Source organism: Antechinus flavipes, chromosome 6 (genome assembly GCF_016432865.1).
Source record: "Antechinus flavipes isolate AdamAnt ecotype Samford, QLD, Australia chromosome 6, AdamAnt_v2, whole genome shotgun sequence".
Taxonomy (NCBI): Eukaryota; Metazoa; Chordata; class Mammalia; order Dasyuromorphia; family Dasyuridae; genus Antechinus; species Antechinus flavipes.
In genome coordinates this window covers 38,023,789-38,047,115 of record NC_067403.1, presented here as the reverse complement: position 1 = coordinate 38,047,115, position 23,327 = coordinate 38,023,789, and the positions used below count along the sequence as shown (strand labels likewise).

The window sequence follows — 23,327 nt, the reverse complement described above, 5'->3', positions numbered from 1 at the left end:
AAAATAAAAACAAGTCCTTTCATATTGCTTTCTTTACAAGTTATGTGTATTACTTACCTGGGGGGGGAATAAGAGGTGGAGCAGTGCTGACAGTTGGAGGAGGAGGAAGAAATGGAGGTGGTGGGAGATGAGTAGGAGGAGCTCCTGGAGGGAAAAATGGAGGTGGTTTGCTAAAATTGTTGTCTACTTCAGCAGCAGATCGTTCGGAAAGAACCTATAGGAATTAAGAACATTTGTACATATGCATATAATATATATTTTCTAAAGATTAACCATAATTAAAATGTTATTTACTCTAGAAAGAAATAAAAAAAAAAACTGAATATTGCATAAAGTTAAGGTTTAGGTTTGAAACCAAGTTTCTTTTTTAATTATTAATTCTCCTATATATTAAAATTTATACACACACATACAAAAACAACAACTTTCATTACCAGGTTCTATTTTGCTTTAAAAAACAGAAGTCAAGACAGTAAATGTTATTTGTTAGACAAACTTATGAGGAAGGTCATATGTTGGAAATACCTAAATACTAATGGTGTTAGGAACCAATTGTATGCTCATAATATATTTATTGAATAGAACTGTTTCAGAAAAAGTGTAGGCTATAACTGGGAGATAGTATGTCATTCTACATTTTTGACAATATTCACTATCTCAATAAAATGCAAGCTTCTCCAGCAGAATGCAAACTCCTAAAAGGCACGAAACTTTTCTCTTTGAATATATAACACAGGGCCTTGGATCGAGTAGGAACTTAAGTCTTTACTGAAGGATAAGGGGAGAAAGGAACAAGCATTTCTATAGGGACTATTATATGCCAGGCACTGTGCAAAAAAAGCTTTACAAATATCTCATCTGAAACTCACAATAACCTCACTAGGTATGTGTTTTCATTATCTTGATTTTACTCCAGCAGTTGAGGAAATTTGAGGCAAACTGAGTTTAAGTGGCTTGCTCAGGGTCACATGGTTATTAAGTGTCTGAAGCTGAATTTGAGTTCAGGTTTTCTATATTTGTTCTAATACCTCACATGATCCTTTGGTATAAAAAAATTCATTTTTCTCAAGATGAGAAATAATCTGTTGATTAGGAAAAGAAGTATTAAATTCAAAAATACTCAACCTGGATGTTGCTATTTTCATTTGCACGCCTTCTTCCTTCTACCCGGCTAATAGTGATAGTCTGCCCAATGACATCTATTGTGCCAGATAATCTCCTGCAACACAAATCATATTAATTCAGTATCATACCTTTAGACTTTTCTAAAAAATTATATTTAAAACAGCATTGAAAAACAAGCATATTTAGTCCCTGGTTATCATTCTAAAATGAGATTATAATATTGGTCCAAATATAGGCCATTCTCCTTAAAAGGCAAACCTTTGGGAGGGAAAAGCATATTATATAAAATAACTGATTAAATGCTCTGGATTAGCTGGTCTGTAGAACAAATATGGCCTGTATTCAGACCAATATATTACTTATTTGAGAAAATATTTACTGAATGAATGTCAACTGCCCATTTGATGAGTATTGCTGCTTCTTAATAAAACAAGCTAGAGAACCACTGTCATCTTCACCTAGCAAAGTTGGTCACAACATTAAAATAATGTTATAGGAATACTACAAAAGCCAGGAAATTCAGTTAAAATTGTACAACTAATTCATAACTGAATCTGTTAAACTAGGTAGATAATTAAAATAATGAGAACAATAATTAGTACCATAGGGCCATTCTATATTGCAGCACATATGTTTCTACTGTAGACTTAATTAGAATATTTAAATATTTAAAAATTTTTTTTCATTTTTTTATTGAGCCCATTACAAAGCATAAAAATAAATAATAGAAGAATGCCAATTTTCTACTCTTGAAAACTACAGGTTTTAGAAATTAAAACTAGAATATTTAATGGCAGTTTTTTTTTCCTTTGAATACTTAAGTTCCTTTAGGACTACAGGAAATTTTAAGCCCATGAGGTAACAAAGCAAAAACAAAATAAAAATTCAAATATCTCATATGAAAAGTTAAAAATAAACATGGGAAATATTTACGTAAAAAAAAAATATTGTGAATTGATATTTCGTAAGGGTTCACGTGACTTCATAGAATAGGTTTCTTCAGTTGTATTATTCATACACAAGCCTAATTGAAGTTTTCTTGGCAAAAATACTAGAATGGTTTGCCATTTATTTCTCCAGCTTATTCTACAGATGAGGAAACTGAGGTAAGCAGGGTTAAGTAACTTGCCCAAGGTCACACAACTGGTGTCTGAGACCAGATTTGAACTCAGGAACATGACACTGACTTCCTGATTCCAGACCCGACACTCTGTGCACTATGGTGCTATCCAGCTGCCAATATACGAGGTACTTTAAAAGGAAATGTATTTTAAGGAAAATGTCTTTGCATCTGAATTCATGAAAATTTTATGATTGAAATATGAAACATTTACATAAACTTTCAAGTTTAAGGTAAAGCATACATAAAAGATATACTATATTACATTAAGAAAGTTAAAATAACTATTAATGGAGAAACAGAAGATTCCATTGTATTCTCCTGAACTTTGAACTCTTAGTACTAAAAAGTAAACACTTTTAAAAGTATAAAACTGCCAAGAGTTATAATAAAGTATAATATAATAAGGTAGGTATAACAAAGTTATACTGCATAGTCCAACCTCTACCCTATATTTCCCTTGTATCACTGCTAAGTGATCCACAAGAGTGGAATCATGAGATAAACAAATCAGATATAGCAGGAGAAGCATCCTAAGATCCTAAAATTTCAGTTATCCCAAGGGTCTACTGAGCACAGGCCCTCCCTACACATTTAGCAGCCCAAATCCTTTGTTCTTCCCAACTTATTTTCACTATCCAAAGTCATACAAGAACAGCACCTCAATCAAGCTTGCCCTTCTAAACAATATCAAAATTTCTTTCCCTTCTCACCCTTTATAACAAATGGTCCCTGACTAAAAATACTGAATAGAAATTAATATGATTAAAGTAATTGCCCCTAAGGTATGAAGGACTAAAGAACCTTAAAATTCTAGTTGGCTAAAATACTAATCGAAATAAATTTCTAAACAAATGATTTTTACAAGTTGACAACCTTTCTATTATAGCAAAAGCCCAACATATAAATCTAATAATGTTCTATGCTTACAAGAAAAAAATAACATCCCATCACAAAAATATTTCCACATATGCATAACAACAAAATTCAGAAATATATTTTATATAGCCACACAAAACTATAAAAAATTTGAAGCTGAAACAAAGATAAAAAAGGAAGCAAAGATATATTTAGCATATTTGGGAACAGGGGACTTCAGTGTACAATACTATATTCGGTCAGTCTGTATATACATTTGTGTATAATACATTTTAAGCAACAACAATTAATTAATTTTTAGTAATTTCAAAACTAACATAGTATTAAGAACTTTCATTTAAAGCCCCCAAGCTTTAATCCGAAAGTTAATACAGGCATCTTTATAATATTAGATCTCTTTTAGAAAGAATTTTAGCCACTGTTTTCAAGGACCGTAAATCAGTACGATCAAATGCTTCTGTTTCAAAATTATTAAATAGGGGACAAAGAAGTATTTACTAATCAGCCAACAAGTAAAATGAGGCTTAAAATCCCAAAGCCATATCCTTTAAGAATCAAGTAATTAAAGCAACAGATTATGTGATCACAAACTATTTTTATCTTTCTCTTTCTATCACTTTCTTTAGTTATATTGTTCTGATATGTGCAAATTCTTTACAAATTTCTATCTATACAACAAGAATAATTTTCCCTATAATATACAGATAAATTTAAAAGCATATTGATAACTATGTCTTAATTCAAGCTTAACTGCTCTAAAACAGGGCCAGAAACAAGCATATAAAATAAAATGCTATCTAGAATTAAAAGTTCTCTAAAGAATTACATTTGAGCAAACTTTTAAAAAATATTAACGGGGCAAGTAGATGGCCCAGTGGATAGACCACCAGCCCTGACATCAGGACAACCTGAGTTCAAATCTTATCTTAGACATTTAACACTTACTTCCTAGCTGTGTGATCCTGGGCAAGTCACTTAACCCCAACTGTCTCAACACCCCCCCCCCCCCCAAAAAAAATGTTAACAAAGAATAATTTAAATAAGAGAAGAAATTTTTGTCTTTTCTAATCTCACATTTTGACATATTGGATCTCAAATTATTTAAGTATCTCAAAACACCAGTGACCAAACAAAAGATTTTTTTTTTTTAAATCACCAAATAGCATTATCCAAAACACCAAATAATGGCAGTATTGTAATATTTAGTTAAACCTATCACATCACTTCCCCAAATTTCCAAACCACAAAACGCAAAGGGTCAATTTTATAGTAAAATTAATACTAAATACATTATTTCCTCTTCTCCCCCAAATAATCACATATGAAGTATGACTATCTTTTTTGTGTTTAAAAGATTATGTTTTGGAGAGTATATGATAATTACAGCTATCAATACATTATTTAATCATTCCAATAAAAAGAAACAAACTGAAAGTAATTAACAAATCAAAGAACCTACTCCTCAAAAATGAATTTGGAAGATGAATGACAAAAATTTAATTCTAGAATCAAGAAACTTTGAGATCACCTTTTACAATTTTCTCTTTATAGACAAAAGAATACCAAGGAGAGTAGGTGACTTGTTTGAAATCACTAGTTAGCTAACTCAGAATCACCCCCCTTTCATATATATTCATTCATCTATTTATTTAGATTTTGGGGAGACTAGGCTGAAGAGAGACTCTTTGCATCAATTGCTACCTAGTTTTAATCACTAAATGGGTGTGAACTATTACACCAAGGTCTGCTGAAGACTTTTTAAGTTAAAGGCCCAGGTCTCCCATTTCATCCAGGGCTACTGGACCTTGAGAGCTCTGGAGGGGGAAGTGAGGCCTTGCCCACCCTTCCCTCCCTTGCATGTCATGGCGCCACCTCCCTGATGTCCTGGTCCTCATCTAGAAAGAAGGATGAACAGCAGCTACTTAAAGACTAGCCTAAAATCAAAAACTACATCTACTGGCTTAAAGACTATTGCTTCTTCCATTCAGAGCATCACTCATGAAGATCCAACTTTTAAAAAAAACCATAAAAATGATCTGTTATCTTTCTGCTTTTGACAATGCTGCTGTTGTTGGCTGATATAGATCACTAGAGTAAGGCATTTAAATTGAGGGAACCCTCTATAGCCAATCTCACAAATGATGCATTTATAATCTATTCTCTCTTGTCCAGGCCTTGGGATCTCGAATTTGAATTGATGGATGGTCAGTTAGATGCATTTATGAAACACTATGTCTAACACTATGAAATTGGGTTTTTCTATAAAAATTTTCCTCTCCTCACCCCAACTCTGCAACAACACAGGCTAATCGACAGCATAGTGCTACTATGAAATGTCTAGTGATGCCATTAGTGGACAATTTAAAGAGCTAGATCTGAGCATTAAGAGTTAGATCTTTGATTTCACTAGTGTAGTCACCTCCCAGTGGGAAAAAAACCAAATCTTGTATGTACCAATGCAGATTTGCAACGGTTTTAATTTTAGAGTCTTACGAACTGAGAAGATAGAAGTGACTTGTTTGGAGGTCACAGTGTCAGTATGTATTAGAGATGGGTTTCTATACCATATTTTCATGACCTTGAGGCCAACTCTCTAACCACTATGTGCATTATTTCTCCAATATGCTTATTGGACACAATTTTATTTTTACAACCTGGATTGGATTTAGTACTGTTTAAAGCATATGTAAATGAGGAAAACCTATGATTCTATTAGCATAAGGAATTCTTAAATGCTGACTGTCCTCTATCAAGAGAGAGATTCTCTCATCTACAATTTAAACACTCATCCAAGATCATACAATAGATAATAAGGAATAAGCTACAAAACAAACAGAAAAAAGGCCCAGAGAAAGGAAATACAAAGGCATGTTTAACACAAGGCAAAACATGAATTCACATCCACTTCAGGTCCTTCATAGGTGTGTGATCCTGGACAAATCATTTAACCTCCTTGCCTCAGTTTTATCATCTGCAAATTGAGGATAATAGCACTTACCTCATAGGGTTGTTATGAGGAACAAATGAAGTAATGTTAAACAAAGTGCTTTGCAAATCTTAAGTATCATGTTTCTTTTTAATTACAGTGCCCAATTTCCATGCTTAAGTATAATAGATAAAACTGGGGAAACATTATTAAGCCTCGTTTTTAAGATCTAGAGAAACAATGAAAGTCGTGTATGAAATTTATTGAATAGGCTGAAAGGTCTGGGAATTAGGTGCAGTTGGAAAGTTTCTTTGAGAAATGTGTGATGGTTTAAATCTATGAGCAGCATGAAACACTGACTAGAAAGGGGAAATATTATGGAGAGGGATACAAGTTATAATAGTATAGGTAGTCTTGGTGTGAAAAAATAAAACCAGACAAGACTTTATTATACAACATGGAACACATTTAAAGCACTCACAGCATAATTTGTCAAAGGTAGCATTAGACTCAGAAAAAAATCCTTCTCATTAAGGAATAAAAAAGTGTTGCTTATCAGACAAAAAGATATGTGTTGCAATATCAAGGCTCATATAAATGTGGCAAGTTTAATCAAAGTGACTGTCCCCAGAAATAAAACAAAACAGTGGTAATCATCTCAAGGGGAAGGGCTGGTACAACATTCTTTAGGGTGGTCTTACCTTAAGTCAGGTGATTCGGCCCTCCCATATCGATCCTGCCACTTCCCGATGCCTGAATTGGCTTTTCTGGAGGCAGAACTTGTCTGAGACTGAGAAGAGGCGCTGTTTCTGGTGAGATAAATTTTCTATGTCTTTTCCTGTATCTTTACTACCATTATATTAGGTTTCTTTCTCACTATTTTCATTCCTAAATAATTTCTTTTTCATGTCCCTATATACTCTTCCTTCTATCCCACAAAGAATACATCACACTTAAAATTTCTGCTAGTGTTTGAATAGATAAGGGCTATCAACCACTTTAATAGGAGTACTTTCAGAAATTTTATAGAGTAGTGCCGCATTCTGCCAAATGTTAAAAAAGGAAGAGTATGACCTAAATATTATTTCTGATTACAACGTATAAGCAAAAAGGATGATATGAACAAATTTCCTGCTTTTGTGCATAAATAACATTACTTTAATTTTTTTGTGGGTTCAAAAAATTATACTGCGACTTTATATTCTTTCCCCCTTTTCATTCAAAGGTATTAAGAGATTTTAATGAATCAATCAAGATACTATGCCAACAATATTTCATGATAGACTACTATTTGTTACATAAAACAATTTTAATTTAATTCCTTCAAAATACATTTATAAAAAAGCTAATAGCATCTATAATTACATACAATATGTAAGAAGTTTAGCTATTTTCTTTTTGTTATTCTTTTCAAGTATTACTAAAGAATAAAAAGGTTCCATCCAATAATTTACAAATCTTTTGAAGATTAATGCGGCAAAATATACAGATCTACACAAGTATTGAACATAACATTTTGGCTTAATCTTGTTTCCCCTACAAAGTCAAGAACCCAGCATTTTCAGTAATAAAACCTTTAGCATTGTTTTAATGAAACACTGCTGTATAAAACATACAGCCATATTCAATATGCATAACACAGGTAATATTTAAACTGAGAATACAATAACATTTTCAGTGACAGAATGTTAGAGCTTAGTGATACCTGAAACAGTATCCTAAATGACTATATGACACATGCTAAATCTAATTTTGAAAAATTAGACTAAAGTCTTAAAAATAAGACTAAATATATAATCTTATTTAATTTCTATTCTTTCAGCATTTCAATTCCACATAAATAGTTTGGTACTAAGAGGTGTGACTTACTTATATTGATTCAAAAGGTCTTCCTCTTCCTACCCCTATTTTGGCTCCCATCAAGTGAAAATGAACTCTCTAAAAAAGTCCTAATGTCAAATGGGCTTTATTTTTTATACACAAAGATGATACTACTGATGTACTGACAGCAAAGTATATGTTTTCTAGAAATGATGACTGAGTTGTATTTGACCTATCCATCTTTGCATGCCTTAGCACTATCATGACTCAAGTCTCAAAGATTAGGAGAGTAGGGATTTAGTTTAGAGAATTCAGTAAAACAAGCTGACCCAGAAAGAAATTAAACTTTTAACTACAGCATGATAGCACCGAGGGCATGATCAACGCAGCTAACTTAAATGCTATAAAGTTAAATCAAACAAGGCAAGATTATATTTTAAGATGCCCTAATTTACATTTTATATTCTAAGCACTTGTAGTTATGACATGATGAACAGTTAGTATTATATATGTATGAATATTCATGCAAATTAAAAGTTAACTTATTTTAACAAATACATGGATTTTCAAGAGTATCTTTCTTTTCTTGCCAAATATTAAAAATAAGTTAATTTTTAAATTAACCTTAGTAAAACTAAATTGAAAAATATATTATGGTATTTTCACTATACAAACTTATTTGAACATTGTAAACTTACAGAATCATTAAAATAGAATTTTGGGGGGGAATGAAGGTGGGTGGGGATTAAGCCAATGTTTGTATTTGGAGTATAAGATATTTAAATACTAGGAAATAATTCTTTTGCTTAACTACTGTATTCATTCAACTTTTTAAAGGAATAATATGCTGAATTTGATGACCACGGTAAGCTTCACTCCTGTATGTTTAACAATAGTCATCTGTTCTACATGGCTTAGTTATTTACCTGAATACAGGATGCTAAATAAGATGACCCTGGGGTACTTTACAATTCTAGTTTAAGTAAAATCCTTAACCTGCAATGTAATGGATAAGTATTGTATTACAGAATCGGCTAAAAACGAAACCTTAAAGCACTTAAAGTTTCAAAACTATGTTAGAATATATTTTTGATCTGAGTCATTCTGGACCAATCCAAGAACAGATAAATGCCTATAAGGATGACACTCTCCCTCTAGCTTTCCTGGATGTAATTAATACATAATAAAAAGAATTCTTTAAATTACTTTCAGTCTGAGTATTGGATTTTTAGATCTTTCATTATAATCAGACTGGCCTCCAAATATGGAATTGGTCATTTACTAGTTTGTTAAGAAATTATGAAGCATAAATATGTGTCCCATTATAAGTGGTATTTGGAGGAAACATATTACATCTAACTTAAAACAGAAATATGAAAAACTATTTTACTTTGGAAGACATTTTAATATGTACTCTCCACAAACTGCATTATGGATATTAAGAAATCAGTCAATCCACAGGCTTTATAATCCACATAATTCTTTCTGGAAAAATGATCATTAAAAATGGAAATGGCAAGACTAGCCACACATTTTACTTCTGGTTCAGTTTCACTCCATTTATTAAGGACAAAACATTGGAAGACTCTTTCATGTTGCACTAGGTTTGGTAGTTAGGCCAAATCAGATATCACTTGTCTGACTTTCCCTACATTTCACATAGTATTATCACAACATAACAATTTATGATGATTTGCTGATTACAAATATTCACTAACCTGCTTGGAGGAAGTCCTGTTTTGAATAGAGAAGGAGGAGATGTAAATTCAGCTTTGGCAGACTGTAGCACTGTCTCCTTCTCTGCATTTCCAGTTCTGCCCTGCTGTACCTTCAAAATAATGTTTTCTTATTAGCTCTTCAAATTGAATTTCAGTTAACATTTATTATATTGGAAATGTTAATGGATATATAATAAAATGAAACATTTCAAAACAGGATGAAAGACATAATGAATTGCTTGTGGAATATCAAGTGTTCCACAGGCATTAGGAAGTCATTGTTTTTTGTGTTAAAGGATGTAACAAAACATACAAAAAAAAAAAAAAACCCACACACAAAACTCAAAATTTTTTGTTTCTTTCAGAAATGTTTACTTACTGAATTAAAAAATAATTAGCTCTTTGAATTTTGCAGAAAATCCCAAGATTTAAAAAACAAATGAAGTGCCCAACCACCAAAAGTGGCAAATAAGAATTTTAAACATCATTAAAAGCAAACTTTTCACTTTAATATATCAAAATTGTGAGGTTTTTACTAGAATAGTCACTCTTATACTAGTATAAAATCACTAACATAAAGAGTAGGTGCAAACGAATGTGACTATTAATGTTTTGTCCATATCAACTTTTTTCAACTTAAAAGCTAAACAAGTCTTATTGGGATCTTTTGAGTATTTTTAAAAACTGGGATTGAGTACAACAGAGTTAATATAACTTCTCAATAGGGAAACACATAGGAAGACTTCTAAACTCTCTCTCTACTTGACAGTATAGAATTACAGAATGAACTGGTCTTGTTCTCATTTTGCTAGGACTTTTGGAATATATTATAATAAATGTAGGTAACCTGAATAATTCAGAGTGCATAAAAGTTCTCCATGTGACATGTGGATGTCAACACTTAAAACTCAAAATGACTCTAAACAAAAAGTATAATTTCAATCCCCATCCCATCTTGTCTATTTTTCAATTAATAATATCACTATCTACTGTGATTGGCTCAGTTTCAGAGTTTAGAGAATCTTTGATTTCTTTTTTTTTAAATGTTCCCTCTCCTCAGGTTCTTAAGTTGTTATTCCTATCTTTCCTTTCCATTCTAGCTGTCTATATCCTATTTCACACATCCTCATTACTAATTGCCTGAACTATTATAATAGCTTTTTGAGATAGAAAGTCTTAGAATTCTTGGGTCTAATTGTAAAGCGATTAATCTAAACTTCAGTTTGCAACCCTGTTTCAGATACCACGCTTCAGATGACATGCCTGCTCACCACTACATATTCCAACTTCCATTAATTCGACTGGTTATACTGTTCCACCCTAGTAGATGCTCCTTCCTCAATTCTGCCTTGAATAAGAATAATTCCCAGACTTCAAGGACTAGCTCAAATACCATCAAATCTATGAAGCTTTCACAAATCTTATTAGCTGGAAGCAAACTCCACTTAGCTCTTTGTAGGTTTCTTTCTACATTGGTAAACATATCTGATAGCTTACAGTTGTCAGAAAGAATTATTATTCTATGAAGTCTATACTTATAATAATGGAAACATTTTTTAAGACCAGTGACACAATTTTCCTAGAATTCAGTATTTTTAATGATTATTGGAACAGAGATTAAAGTTTTTAATCATATCTTAGGACTTTTAGGATGTTATTCTCGAGTGCCACTAATTAGCTTTCTGACCTGGGCAAGTAACAATTTCTCTGGATCTTTCTTTTCTCACTTCTAGGATGGAGTTAAGACTAAGTGTTTGCTAATGTATCTCATGATTTCCAAATCCTAGGACCGCCTCCACTATTATTATTTTAAATTTTATTTAAGTTGAGAGATGAGTTTTCACACTATTATATCTTGCTTCACCTATGTACCCCACGTACCTATATTAGGTGTCTGCATCTAAAGTATTTTGTATTCAGTAAATTTACTAAAGTCACTGTCAATTTTACTCAACATAATCTAATGAACACTCTAAATAAAGATGAATGGCTTTTAATACCTGCCATTTAGTTAGCTTGCTGTGCTGTTTCTTTCAAGATTCAAAACTTCTTTAGTGACATTTTCAATCAATATTTGGTATAAACTAAGTGTGTCACGGCGATGCTGAAGCTTCCCAAGACAGTTTGAGGCGAAGTAATATCGCAGAAAGAGGACTAGAAGTCAGGAGACATGGGTTCAAACCTGTTTCTGACACTTACCAGGTGTATGACCCCAGGAGGAAGGGGTGGGGAGAAATCATCTCATCCTCCTTCACCTTTTTGCTCCTCTACAAAATTTGGGGTGAAGAGGAAGCCAGGAAAAGGAAACTGTACCTTCTTCAGGGGGATGTCACTTTAACTACATAAACATAAGCATTATAGGCCAAGCAAGGCCTATTATTGACTACACCCCAAATTTCTAATTAACAAGCAAAGAAGGTAACTGTCTGAAATGTTATCATAAGGTACATTCACAAAAGAATTGAACATTTTACCCTAAAAGTAGTTCTAAATGACAAAGTCAGGCTGAAAGGAGGGAGAGATGCATTCCAAAAGTCCCAAGTTCAGAGCTAATTCTATTATTTAATTAGAACATCCACAGTTGTCTAAATGACAACTCTGGCTCATAAAAATAAATTTTATCAAGTTGGATGGGATTAGATTATGAAAAAAGTGGAGTATTTAATCTATGTGATAAGGAAACCTATTTTACATCAAGATGAAGTTATAATCACATGCTAAATAGTACATTAATGAATCTAATGCACACTATATAGGTTAAAAAAAAAAAAACAGAACAGGTAAAACTAAGGGGGGAAAAAAACCACTTAAGGTGGTTAAGTAATAAGAGTCACACGTGCCATTACTCCACAGTCAGTGCAATTTGGAAATAGTTAAGAGTATGTATGCCATGCAAGAGCTACGAAGTCAGTCTCTCCATTAGATCCAGCACAGAGAATATTTTTCCTGGTTTTATTCCCATTTTATCAAAATGGCTATAGAGAACCTGACAGCCTACATTCTTTTTACTCTTCTTTCCTGCTTTTAGACTGCTGAGTACTAGAGAAAGCTCAAGTAAAAACATTTGCACTTCTACAAATTTATACTCTACAAACTTAGGACAACTGATGACAACAGTCCTAAATGTTACGCATTTTTAGTGGACTTGCTGTCACATAATGTGGCCTCCAAACTTTTATGACTGAGGATTCATGACAACATTTTTTTTCTGGTGGATGTGCTAGAGCTTTAGTCACAACTGTTGTAGTGAAGATTTGTCTTGAGGGAGATCACTGTCCTACGGTTGTCTACTTCCTAATTTGTTTATTCTCTGAAATGCCTCTTTTCTTCCATTCCCTAACTCTGCTTTCTTTCTCATCACTTCCCTGGCACTAGACACATTCAGGGGGAGGCTAGATCACCACTTATTTGTGTAAAATTTCTTCTAAATCAGCCTATGATTTCTATTTTACAAAGATGCAAGCTCCCTCAACTTTCCTCAAAAAGACAATGCATTTTTACCCATAAGCTTTTTTCTTTTCTCCCCTTTCAGGGGACAGAGAGGTAACAGATTTCATCTTGGTTCTGGCACCTGATCTGTTCAGGGATCTTGCTCCAATTCTTTCTCCCTTTTCTCCTTCTTTCCCACCTTTCTTCCTCCAGTGGCTACTTCCTCTTTATTTTCAATATGATCAGTTCTTTAGATTCTAAAAAGAACCCTGTTCCCATCTTGGATATCTTTTCTCCTTCCTTTTAATTTTCTAAATTTTCAAAAGCAGTCTTTTATTTGTTACCTCTCACACCTCATTCATTCCTTCACACCTTGAAATCTGACATCCATTACCCATTCCTTTACTAACAACACTTTTTCAAAGATTATTAAGGAATTCTAATTGCTGTTCAATTCCTTTCCCTCAAATCTGCTCCTAACTTTCTGCTGCATCCGACATGGCAGGATTTATCCATTTTTGCTATCTGCTAATTCTTAAATTTTTGTGACAACACCTGCTCTTTCTTCCTGGTTTTCTCTTGTTATTCTTTCTCCCCCCTCCCTTAAACTTAAAACAATGTCCAGAGTTTAATTGCTATCCTTCACTCTTCCTTGACCTTTCTTTCAAGTTCCAGACACACATTTCCAACTTCCTACAATTGTTTCACTTCAAACTTCATTTTTATTTGAACTGAGATCATTCAGTCCTCCCTCCCCAAAAGGTGTTCCCTTGTTGCTAATGGAAAGACTATATATCAGCCCATCAAAGCTTTCTTCGCAATATTCTCCCATGCTTTCATGTCAATACTTCCATCCTAGTTCAGGTTCTTATTACTTCCATAATAATTACAGTAAGGAAATCTCAATCAGTTGCTTCCATTCTCTTCCTTCTCAATACATCCTATGTATTGCTTTACATTCTGTGCTCAAAGAAATGCAAAAAAGCTCCTCCTCTGCCTACCAAATAAAGGTCAAAATTTTTAGCGTCATTCCAGTGTGGATTGCAGAAAGACTAAATTTATAAACTCAAACTGATTTCAAGCTGGCAGGAAACTCAGAAGTCTTTAGTTCAGCTTTTTGGGGCATTTTTCTCCCCATCTCAAGACTTTTACATTCTTCTCTCTACTCCTAAACTACCATTTGCTATCAGTTCTTTCTAGGCTTCATAATTTAAAGAGTTAAACCTTCACCTCTATCCTGAGAGCACTAAGGAAGAGTCAAATTGTGGGGAAATAAAGAAAAAAGGAGAAAGGGTGAGGAAGAGTGAAGAAGGGCAAGGTCAGGAAGAGTATTCTCAAGCGCTAGAAAAGTATGGGGTTAGAGATATGACTACTTGTGAACATGTCTGTGTTTGCAGATAACATCAAATATTCAGCTTGCTCCAATTCCCAAAGGCCCCAGTTGTGAACACAGCCCAAACGTTTCATTATTCAGATAAGAAACCTCAGGCCCAGAGAGTTCATAACTTGTCTAGGGACACAAACAAGAGAACTGAAAAATGAACATGGAAGCTTTAATTCTAAATTCTGTGTACTTCCTCAACATAAATATGCCTCTTTGGAAATCTGCATTCAAAGGACCCACTTTTAATTCCTGGCTCTGTATCACACTCCCTTTAAGTGACTTCTGACTTCAGTTCCTTACCTATAAAATGAAGGCAAGACCATCTCTAGGGTCCCTTCCTACTGTATTTCTTATAAACTTTGCTTCTTTTCTCCATCTCAAATATACTGTTTTTCACGAAATACCCATTTTGACCAAATCAGAACACCTACTCCTCCTTGAACTCTCCCTGTACTGTCCTACCACTTTGTTTTCTATTTAACAGTCCCCTGAACAGAGGAGGAAGACATATTCTGATCATCCCAAATGTAAGTCATGTCTTTCCCCCCAAACACTCAGAGCATGATATATCTATATCTATATGTTACGGTTCTTCTTTCGTGCTTGATTTTCTTCTAGAAACTGAGCTCCAGGACAGGGACCTTATATTATTAAACTTTTGATTTTCCTTACAACCTAACAGTGCTCTTGTATGTCTGTAGCAGACAAATGTTTGTTAAATTAAATTAGATAAATTCTCTGAGAGTAGAGACCACAAGTCTATTCTATTATGTTCTTGACATAAAACCTAGCATAACAGATAACCACATAGTAAATTTTATGTATTGCTAGATAAAGAGCAAGTAGTCACACCTGGAGGCAATGATATGAAAAAGAAGGGATCTTTTAAGTTACATGAGATAATAACTATTATGACTTTTGATACATATAAATCAATAAAAAAGATTAAAGATGTTAAACCACCATATAACACAGTGAAATTTTAAATCTTAGTTCATTAAAGATACCAGACACAGAATGAAGCACTCAGAGATCTTTTTGCATTTGAAAGCAACTTTACACTAATTTCTAGAATGGTACCTCCCATATATATATATAAAACTCACTCTTATGGCTGCCTACAATGGGAAACCAAGCCCCTTTCATTTTCTGTCTCTCCTGGCTTAGAAGAGTCCACTGTGGGAAAAAGGAAGTAAAGCATATAGAAGCAGTTGTTTAGAAAAAGAGCTTTTATTTGGAGCACAGAAAAGAACGGGGGAGAGATTAGAAGAGTTGTTTTTCATCATTAAAACAGTCCTATTTTAAATGACCATTGATCAGATTAAAAAAAATTACTCAACTATGTGAAGAGGTGGATCCAATTAAGAAAGCATCCAAAAAACCCTCTTAAATTCGGAACATGAGAAAAATAATCTACTACAACAAAAATACTTGCAGCAAAGACAAGATACTTACCACATGCAAAAAAGTAAACTGAAACTAAATTAGGCATTAAGTATTGAGTATTAAGTATTGAATATTGAGTTCCAGCAAAGCTGGTATTTCTAGAGATATTAACCATGCATTTGTTTAAAACAGCAATTTTAGAAGAGGATTATGATCCAGAAATGGGTATAAAACTTCACATCCAGTCCATAGAAGGTAGCAGAGTACAATTAGAGAGCAGTATAACAACTATTTTAACTTTTCCCCAGATTTCAGCCACCACCATGAAGACCAGGCCTCAATAAATAAATAAATAAATAAGAAATATGTGTATACTAAAATCAAAATAACTATTTCTTGAATCAAGTATATATGTATATATATGCAAATGTAGATGGGGTGGGTGTGAAGAGATATAATTGTACTATTATTACTTCTAATCACATTAAGGGGAAAGATTGAGCCAGTCTTGGTGTTCTTTACACAAACCTACTTTTTAGTATTTCATAAAAGACAGAATTTTTTTTTTTTTTTTTTTTTTTACCATTTCACTAAACAGTGGACATTGACTGGAGAGTTAATATACTTTCACCAGAATGAATTACAAAAGGACTTTTCATCCATAAATTAAGTATCAAATGAAATTAGATAAGCTCACAAATTGATGCTGAATGAAATGAGCAGAACCAGAAGAACACTGTACACAGTAACAGCAAGATTGTGTGATGATCAGCTCTGATAGACTTAGCTCTTCTCAGCAATACAGTGATCCAAGACAATTCCAATAGATTTGGGATGGAAAATGCCATCCACATCCAGGCAAAGGACTTATGGAGATTGAATGCAAGTTGAAGCATACTATTTTCACTTTTTTTCCTTTCTTGTGGTCTTTCCCTTTTATTGTGATTTTTCTTTCACAGCATAACAAATACGGAAATGTTTAAAATGTTAACATGTATAACCTATGTCAGATTGCTTGCTTTCTTGAGAAGAGGGAGGTAAAGGAAAGAGGGGAAAAATTTGGAACTCAAAAATCTTACAAAAATGAATATCAAAAACTATTTTTACATGTAATTGGGAAAGGAATTAAATACCACTAAGAAATTTTTTTTAAAAATAAAAGAATATGTCAATTAAAAAAAAAAAGATAAGTTGCTATGTTCCTTTAGACTACATGTGAGAAGTATAAAAAATGAAAGTCCAACTTTACTATTAAAAGATAATGCCATGACATATACATATATACATATTTATATAGCATCTGCCTAGTATGTTGGCATGTAATTTTAATATCCTAAAATGTATCATAATTTAAAATAACAAATTACATACAGTTTTATGTGGCATTTGTTAGTACAGTAGGCTACTAATAACTCACATGCTTGCAGCAGTGGAGACAAAACAATTCAGCAAATTTGTAAGTCACCAGGAAGCTGAGAGTTTGAAAAAAAGTAGCTACTTCCACTTCAACCTTGTCACTATAAGTAGTGGTATGGGAAGCATACTCAAGAACAAAAATGAGAGCAACCAAGGATAATTTACTAAAATTCACCTTAAAAAGATTGTATCTGCCATCTTGGATCTCTGCACCTGGTGTAACTTCCATAGTATAGTCTTCGGCCTAAGTTAAATAACATATTCCCCATTAAGATACCACACAATTTTGAATTAGCTACTAGTTGTAGCTAGTCTGTCACATGAAAGTAAGAACAATATTGAGAAACATTACTGAAACTCTGGAAGGGAAGGGAAAAAGAACAAATTCATTAACAAAAGAAAAAGAATGGCATTCTAAACTGCAATAATATTGCAGTTAACCACCTTTATGGGGTGGAAAAAGTGACTGGGATATGGGGAGGGAGAAAAGTGGAATGATACAATATTTACTAATTACCGTAATTTTATTTGGTATTAATTCAAGTCCCATTCGTATCCTCTTTTGTTTTTCACAGTAAGCTTTCCATGTATCTTCATTAAAACCATAATTAAAGTAATCAGAAAGATCAGCACCTATAAATTAAACATTCTTTTTAATGCATAAATATATTATTGTTTTCTCCAGTTTTAATCACTTTCATACAGCAAAGTAATACCAAAAAAAAAAAAAAAAGAAAGAAAGAAAAGAAAAAGAAATTAACTGTGTTGAAATTACACTAATTCTATTTGTGATATATTTTTTCCAGTGTAAGTATATTAGTGGAAAACAAATGTGTTTACCTCTGTGTATACATCTACACATGAAAATTAAATACACACATATATATACTCTTTCTATAGCAATTAATAACACTTCTAATTTATTAAGATCATATTCCTTTTTTGTTCAAGGTAATTCTATCTCAGATAGCATTTAGTTACATGTGAGAAATGTTATCAGTACATAATTAGAACTAATTATATTTAAATATAGTGCCTAGATCTTAAGAAAAAATAAAAATAATCATCTAACACAAAATTATTTGCATTAACATATTTGATTAGGAAAAGAAAAATCTAAAACAAGTGACATTCATTAATCACAAACATGTGATTAATTCAATAAGCATTAAGAAACAAATGCCTGCTCTACCCTCGCAAGCATTGTGTACAATGATATAAATGAGTAATATTACCTGGTTTCCGCCATGGTTTATCTTCAAAAGAATCTAAATCTACTTCTAATAGTGGAACTCCATTAATGCTTCCAGGTGCATCAAGGTCTACACCTTTGACTTTTGTCCCTATTAGGAAAAATTATGTAACAGCTATTTAGCTATATAAACAAAAAGTAATCAATCCATAAGCTATATATATTATTTTACTAATAAACAAACGAGACTAAAAAACTCAGCTCTATATATGAAGAAAGAAAAAATGAACATCTCCCCATTTATTTGTTTGATTTGTACATTCATTCGCCAAGAAGAAATCTAGAAACATAAGACAAAACTGAATTAAAAAGGAAGAATTTTGATTCTGATAAAACTCTGTGCCTTCATCAATCTATTGGGATTCCCTCTTGCTGATCCTAAATGACAATTAACTAATAACCTATCATTTTAAGAATGTTAGCTGGGGCAATAAGAGCTTGTGACTTGAGCAACCAGCATGTGTCCGAGGCAGCCCGCTATCAACTACAATATATTTCACTTCCAGATTACAAATACTAATTTACTAATGCTTTACTTTAGTCCCTGAATTTAATTTGGTCAATAAAACATTTACAAAGAGTAATGTCATGAAATAAAACTAGGTGAAGAATTTGAATTCAGGAAGTATTATAATCTTTTAAACAGTATTGGGGGAGAGGAGGGTTGGACGGTGAATGGGAGGAGAGGAAGCTGAAAATTCATAATAAAATGAGATTTGATTGAGAAGTTGTAGTTTATGGCATACTGGCGGTGGAGTCCAAATGCCTCAATTACAGATGAAAAAAAAAAAAAAAAAAGAGCACCAATTTCAAGTGATGAAAATGTTAAAAATTTACTCCTTTTCTTAAAAAAAAAAAAAAAAAAAAGTCAGGAAAGTTAGTTAACTAGCTTGAAAATTAAATATGTCACAAGTCCTAGACCCATGCCTTAGCACAGCAAGAAGTTCCTAGGTTGTCAAATGACATAACAGTAAAAACCAAGTTCTAGCAGTCTTCCATGCAAGAAAGGCTTTGCGTTCAATTTCAGCAATTACTAATGTCTATTCTCTAAGAACTATCTTGAGTTAAATATAAGGAGTCTCATTTCTCCGAAGGCTAATAACTTTTTTGGCCATGGAAATTCATGAAACAAACAAAACCATGAAACTATACAAATCCTGTGTGAAGACACTTATCGTCTGTCCTGTGGCAACAGTAACAGAACAGGAAAGGGGCACCAAGAAAAGTAAATGATTGGCCTTTAGACTACTTAAAAGCTATCGGTATTCCAAATGGGAGATAATCAGTCAATGATCAGCAAATAGACACACTGCCGAGAGAACTGAATTAGATCAAATTGGATATTCTCAGTAAAACTTGAAAACAAAAGCAAGTTAAATTTACATCTAAATACGCAAATAAAGGAGTGAATTTTTGTTTCATGGGTTATTAGTTCATCCTGAAATGAAGTGTTTAAAAATACCCATTTGCAGAAATATCAACATAAATATGACTGTACTTTGCCAAGATTTGTTGCTGAGGAAAAAGGTTACAGAAACACTATGAAGAATTCAATAATTTCTTTCCAATTCATTAAATATAATGATATCAAATGTCTTCAATGCAAAGATGGATGAAAAGAGTTGGAAAATATAATTTACAAGTAAAGTAAGAGAGGACAAAGGACTACAAAAGACAGCCTCATGTTTGTCAAACACAAAAACTTTCTTCAAGAAAAGCCCTTATAAACATAGGGGCTGCAGCTAAGGTGGCACAGTGGATAGAGCACCAGTCCTGAAGTCAGGAGGACCCGAGTTCAAATATGACCTTAGACACTAAACACTTCTTGGCAGTGTGACCCTGGCCAAGTCATTTAACCCCGATTGCCCCAAGGGGGGAAAAAAAAGACAGACAAGTAAAAGCACCAAATAACAGCTGTCTATGTTTATAGTCAGACTGCTGGCTTGTTAGCACAAAGATTAAAAAAAGAACAACTTAATTCCAAAGTTAGAAGACCAAAAGTGACAAAAAGATGTCCTGTCAAGCAAATTAAACAATTTCAACTTGACTTAAAGAAGCTTATCAATGTCAATAAAATAAAATAAAGCCGGATTAGATGGAACGGAGGGATAGCAACACAAATTTTAACAATTTTCTGAAGACTATTTATTCAGTCAGGTAAATTAGCTATCCTGAGGAAACCAAAGGAATAATGAAACCACCTCAACACATTCTTGATTTCTTCAAGTAGAGATGCAGAAACTAAGATCATTTTGGATTTTAAATATAAGTCAGAAGTAGGAGAAAGTAAAACTAGTAGAAAGTTTGGCAACAGATCTAAGTAATCATTTCAAAGATTTTCAATGATGAAACTGAATGTGCACAAAGGAGACAAAAAGTCAAGAGCAATGAAAATCACTGTTAAAAACAATTTCATATCAAAGACAGTGAAGCTACAATATTTGGACTCTGATATTACTTCCCCTGATCTAGTGCTAAGAGTTGAAACCAACACAAGAACACCTGGTCATGATCCATAAACAAATATACAGAGGTTCATAAAAAATGGGAAAGAAACTGGGGAGGCCTTGAAAGGTTAAGCATCAAGGCATCTGAAAAGAGGAAAGATAGCAAAGATTTGGAGAAAATTATGAACTTTACATAAACATAAATATGCAAATACAGCAAGACAGAATTTCAATAATCACTAGTGAACATGAATGAATACTTTTCCATTTCTATAAAATATAAAAGAAATCTAAGCACTCACTCAAGAGGCTAAGGTTTTCCCAATAATAAATCATTACTTAATTGAATGAAAACTGTAGAGAATGTAACATGCCTCTCTGTACTTATCTATCTGGTGATGACTAAAAAATCTGATTCTTATAGAGCATAGATTGGCAAACTAGACTGATCTGAGGGTCAAGGCATAAAACCTGTTCTTATGTAAGTAAAAATGGTTGTTACATTTTTAAGTACGATAAAAATTTTATCTTTTTTTTTTATCTTTTCTTTTTTTTTTTTAATAACTTTTTATTGACAGAACTCATGCCAGGGTAATTTTTTACAGCATTATCCCTTGCATTCACTTCTGTTCCGATTTTTCCCCTCCCTGAGATGGCAAGCAATCCTTTACATGTTGAATAGGTTACAGTATATCCTAGATACAATATATGTGAGCAGAACCGAACAGTTTTCTTGTCGCACAGGGAGAATTGGATTCAGAAGGTAAAAATAATCCGGGAAGAAAAACAAAAATGCAAGCAGTTTATATTCATCTCCCAGTGTTCTTTCTTTGGGTGTAGCTGCTTCTGCCCATCTTTGATCAATTGAAACTGAATTAGCTCTCGATAAAAATTTTAAAATGTAAAAAAAAAATTCTTAATGTTAGCTTGATAATCATACAAAAACACATGGTGAAGGCCAGATTTTAGCCACCCCTACTGTACACCAAAATGCTTCCTCAAAAGTACAACTCCAAGGGTTGTTTCTAATACATCGAAATCATATAAGACTTGATAATTATAAAAATGAAGATAACCTTATTAGTCCTCATATAATTGTCAAGTGAGACATAAAATAAAGAGATATATAATGGCAAAATGTATTTGCCACCATCATGGAGAATGTCCTCTATGGATATACATGGATAATGTGACAGACTGAAATATCCAAGTATAAAGATATCTGTTCTCTACATATAGAGAAAGAGAGGTTTTGCCAATTTAATGCATAATTCATAACACACACAATTTATTGGAAACATCACACAAAAGCTGAATTGCAAACTTTACTAAAAAACTCCCGACTTATTTGTACATCAGTAACACTTAACTCTTGATTTTCACCTTCTCCCTGAATTGTAATCTGACTTTTACCAATATTATTTCACTTTAATTTCTACTCATGCCAATATGCAAATTTACCTGCAGCTCCATAAACTCTTCCTCCTGTCTTGATATTAAGATTTACAGGTGCTGTACCATAGCTCCTAAAAGTAAAAATTATATTAAGATGATTAATCAGAGCATTAAGTCGGCACAAATCCTCATGTACCTACACAAAAAAATCTGAGTTATACTGTGTACTCAAGATAAATTTACTTAAATGAAAGTATTTTTAAAAAAATGACTCAAAACCCTAAACTGAAGTACAAAGGTAAAAAACAGTTAACACTATACTAGATGAAATCCTAGTATAATGAGCTTACCTTATTGAACATTGTTATTTATAATAGCTTTTTTTTTTGTAATGGCAAAGAACTAGAATCAATTCTAGTTCATCATTTAAGGAATGGCTGCACAAGTCTTGTAATACAATTGCAATGCAATATTATTGTGCCAAATAAATGATGAAAGGGAAAAAAAAAGATGAAACGGTAATTTCATAAAAACCTAGAAAGATATGAACTAAGGCAGAGTGAAACAAGTTTTACATAATTACAACACTATAAAGAAAAAGACATCTGAAAGAATTAAGGACTCAACAATGATATGACCAATCAATTCCAAAGGAACAAAAATTAAAGGGCATTGAAACAAAGGAGTTCCTTAATCCTCATTCAGGCTGCTCTTTTCCTCTTATTCAATTTTGGGTACAGTTTCTTGTTTATCCGTAGGATCCAAAGGATGTCATTTTGCTTCATAGAATAATTTTTTTTTGTATTAAAACAGAAAGTACACAGGGATTTAATATTTCAATCAATTCTGTGATTATAAAAAAAGATATGAACACTGATGTAATTTTGGAAACCTTGTTTCATACTCATGCTATCAAGAACACATTTTCTATAAATGCTAATTCTCAAAAAAAAATTCAAGAGACGAAAAGGATGTCTCAATTGCCTTTAAGAAAATTTTTTTTTTTTTGGCAAGGATGGGGAGAGGGCG

At 32.8% G+C, this 23,327-nt stretch overlaps 1 protein-coding gene across 11 annotated transcripts in view; it reads right to left on the bottom strand.

Moving 5' to 3' along the window:
- Positions 1 to 23,327, bottom strand: part of FIP1L1 (factor interacting with PAPOLA and CPSF1) — a 79,422-nt gene that overhangs the window by 42,297 nt on the left and 13,798 nt on the right. For 4 of the 11 annotated variants that reach the window (XM_051964290.1, XM_051964291.1, XM_051964280.1 and 1 more), the window contains exons 5-12: positions 22,365 to 22,429; positions 18,440 to 18,547; positions 17,722 to 17,837; positions 17,380 to 17,448; positions 9,590 to 9,699; positions 6,752 to 6,859; positions 1,126 to 1,219; positions 58 to 214 (exon numbers count right to left, since the gene is read on the bottom strand). In XM_051964290.1, the coding sequence (XP_051820250.1) occupies positions 58 to 214; positions 1,126 to 1,219; positions 6,752 to 6,859; positions 9,590 to 9,699; positions 17,380 to 17,448; positions 17,722 to 17,837; positions 18,440 to 18,547; positions 22,365 to 22,429 (827 nt within the window). The remainder of the gene's footprint in view (positions 1 to 57; positions 215 to 1,125; positions 1,220 to 6,751; positions 6,860 to 9,589; positions 9,700 to 17,379; positions 17,449 to 17,721; positions 17,838 to 18,439; positions 18,548 to 22,364; positions 22,430 to 23,327) is intronic. The other 7 variants (XM_051964289.1, XM_051964282.1, XM_051964283.1 and 4 more) reach the window with 3 other exon arrangements.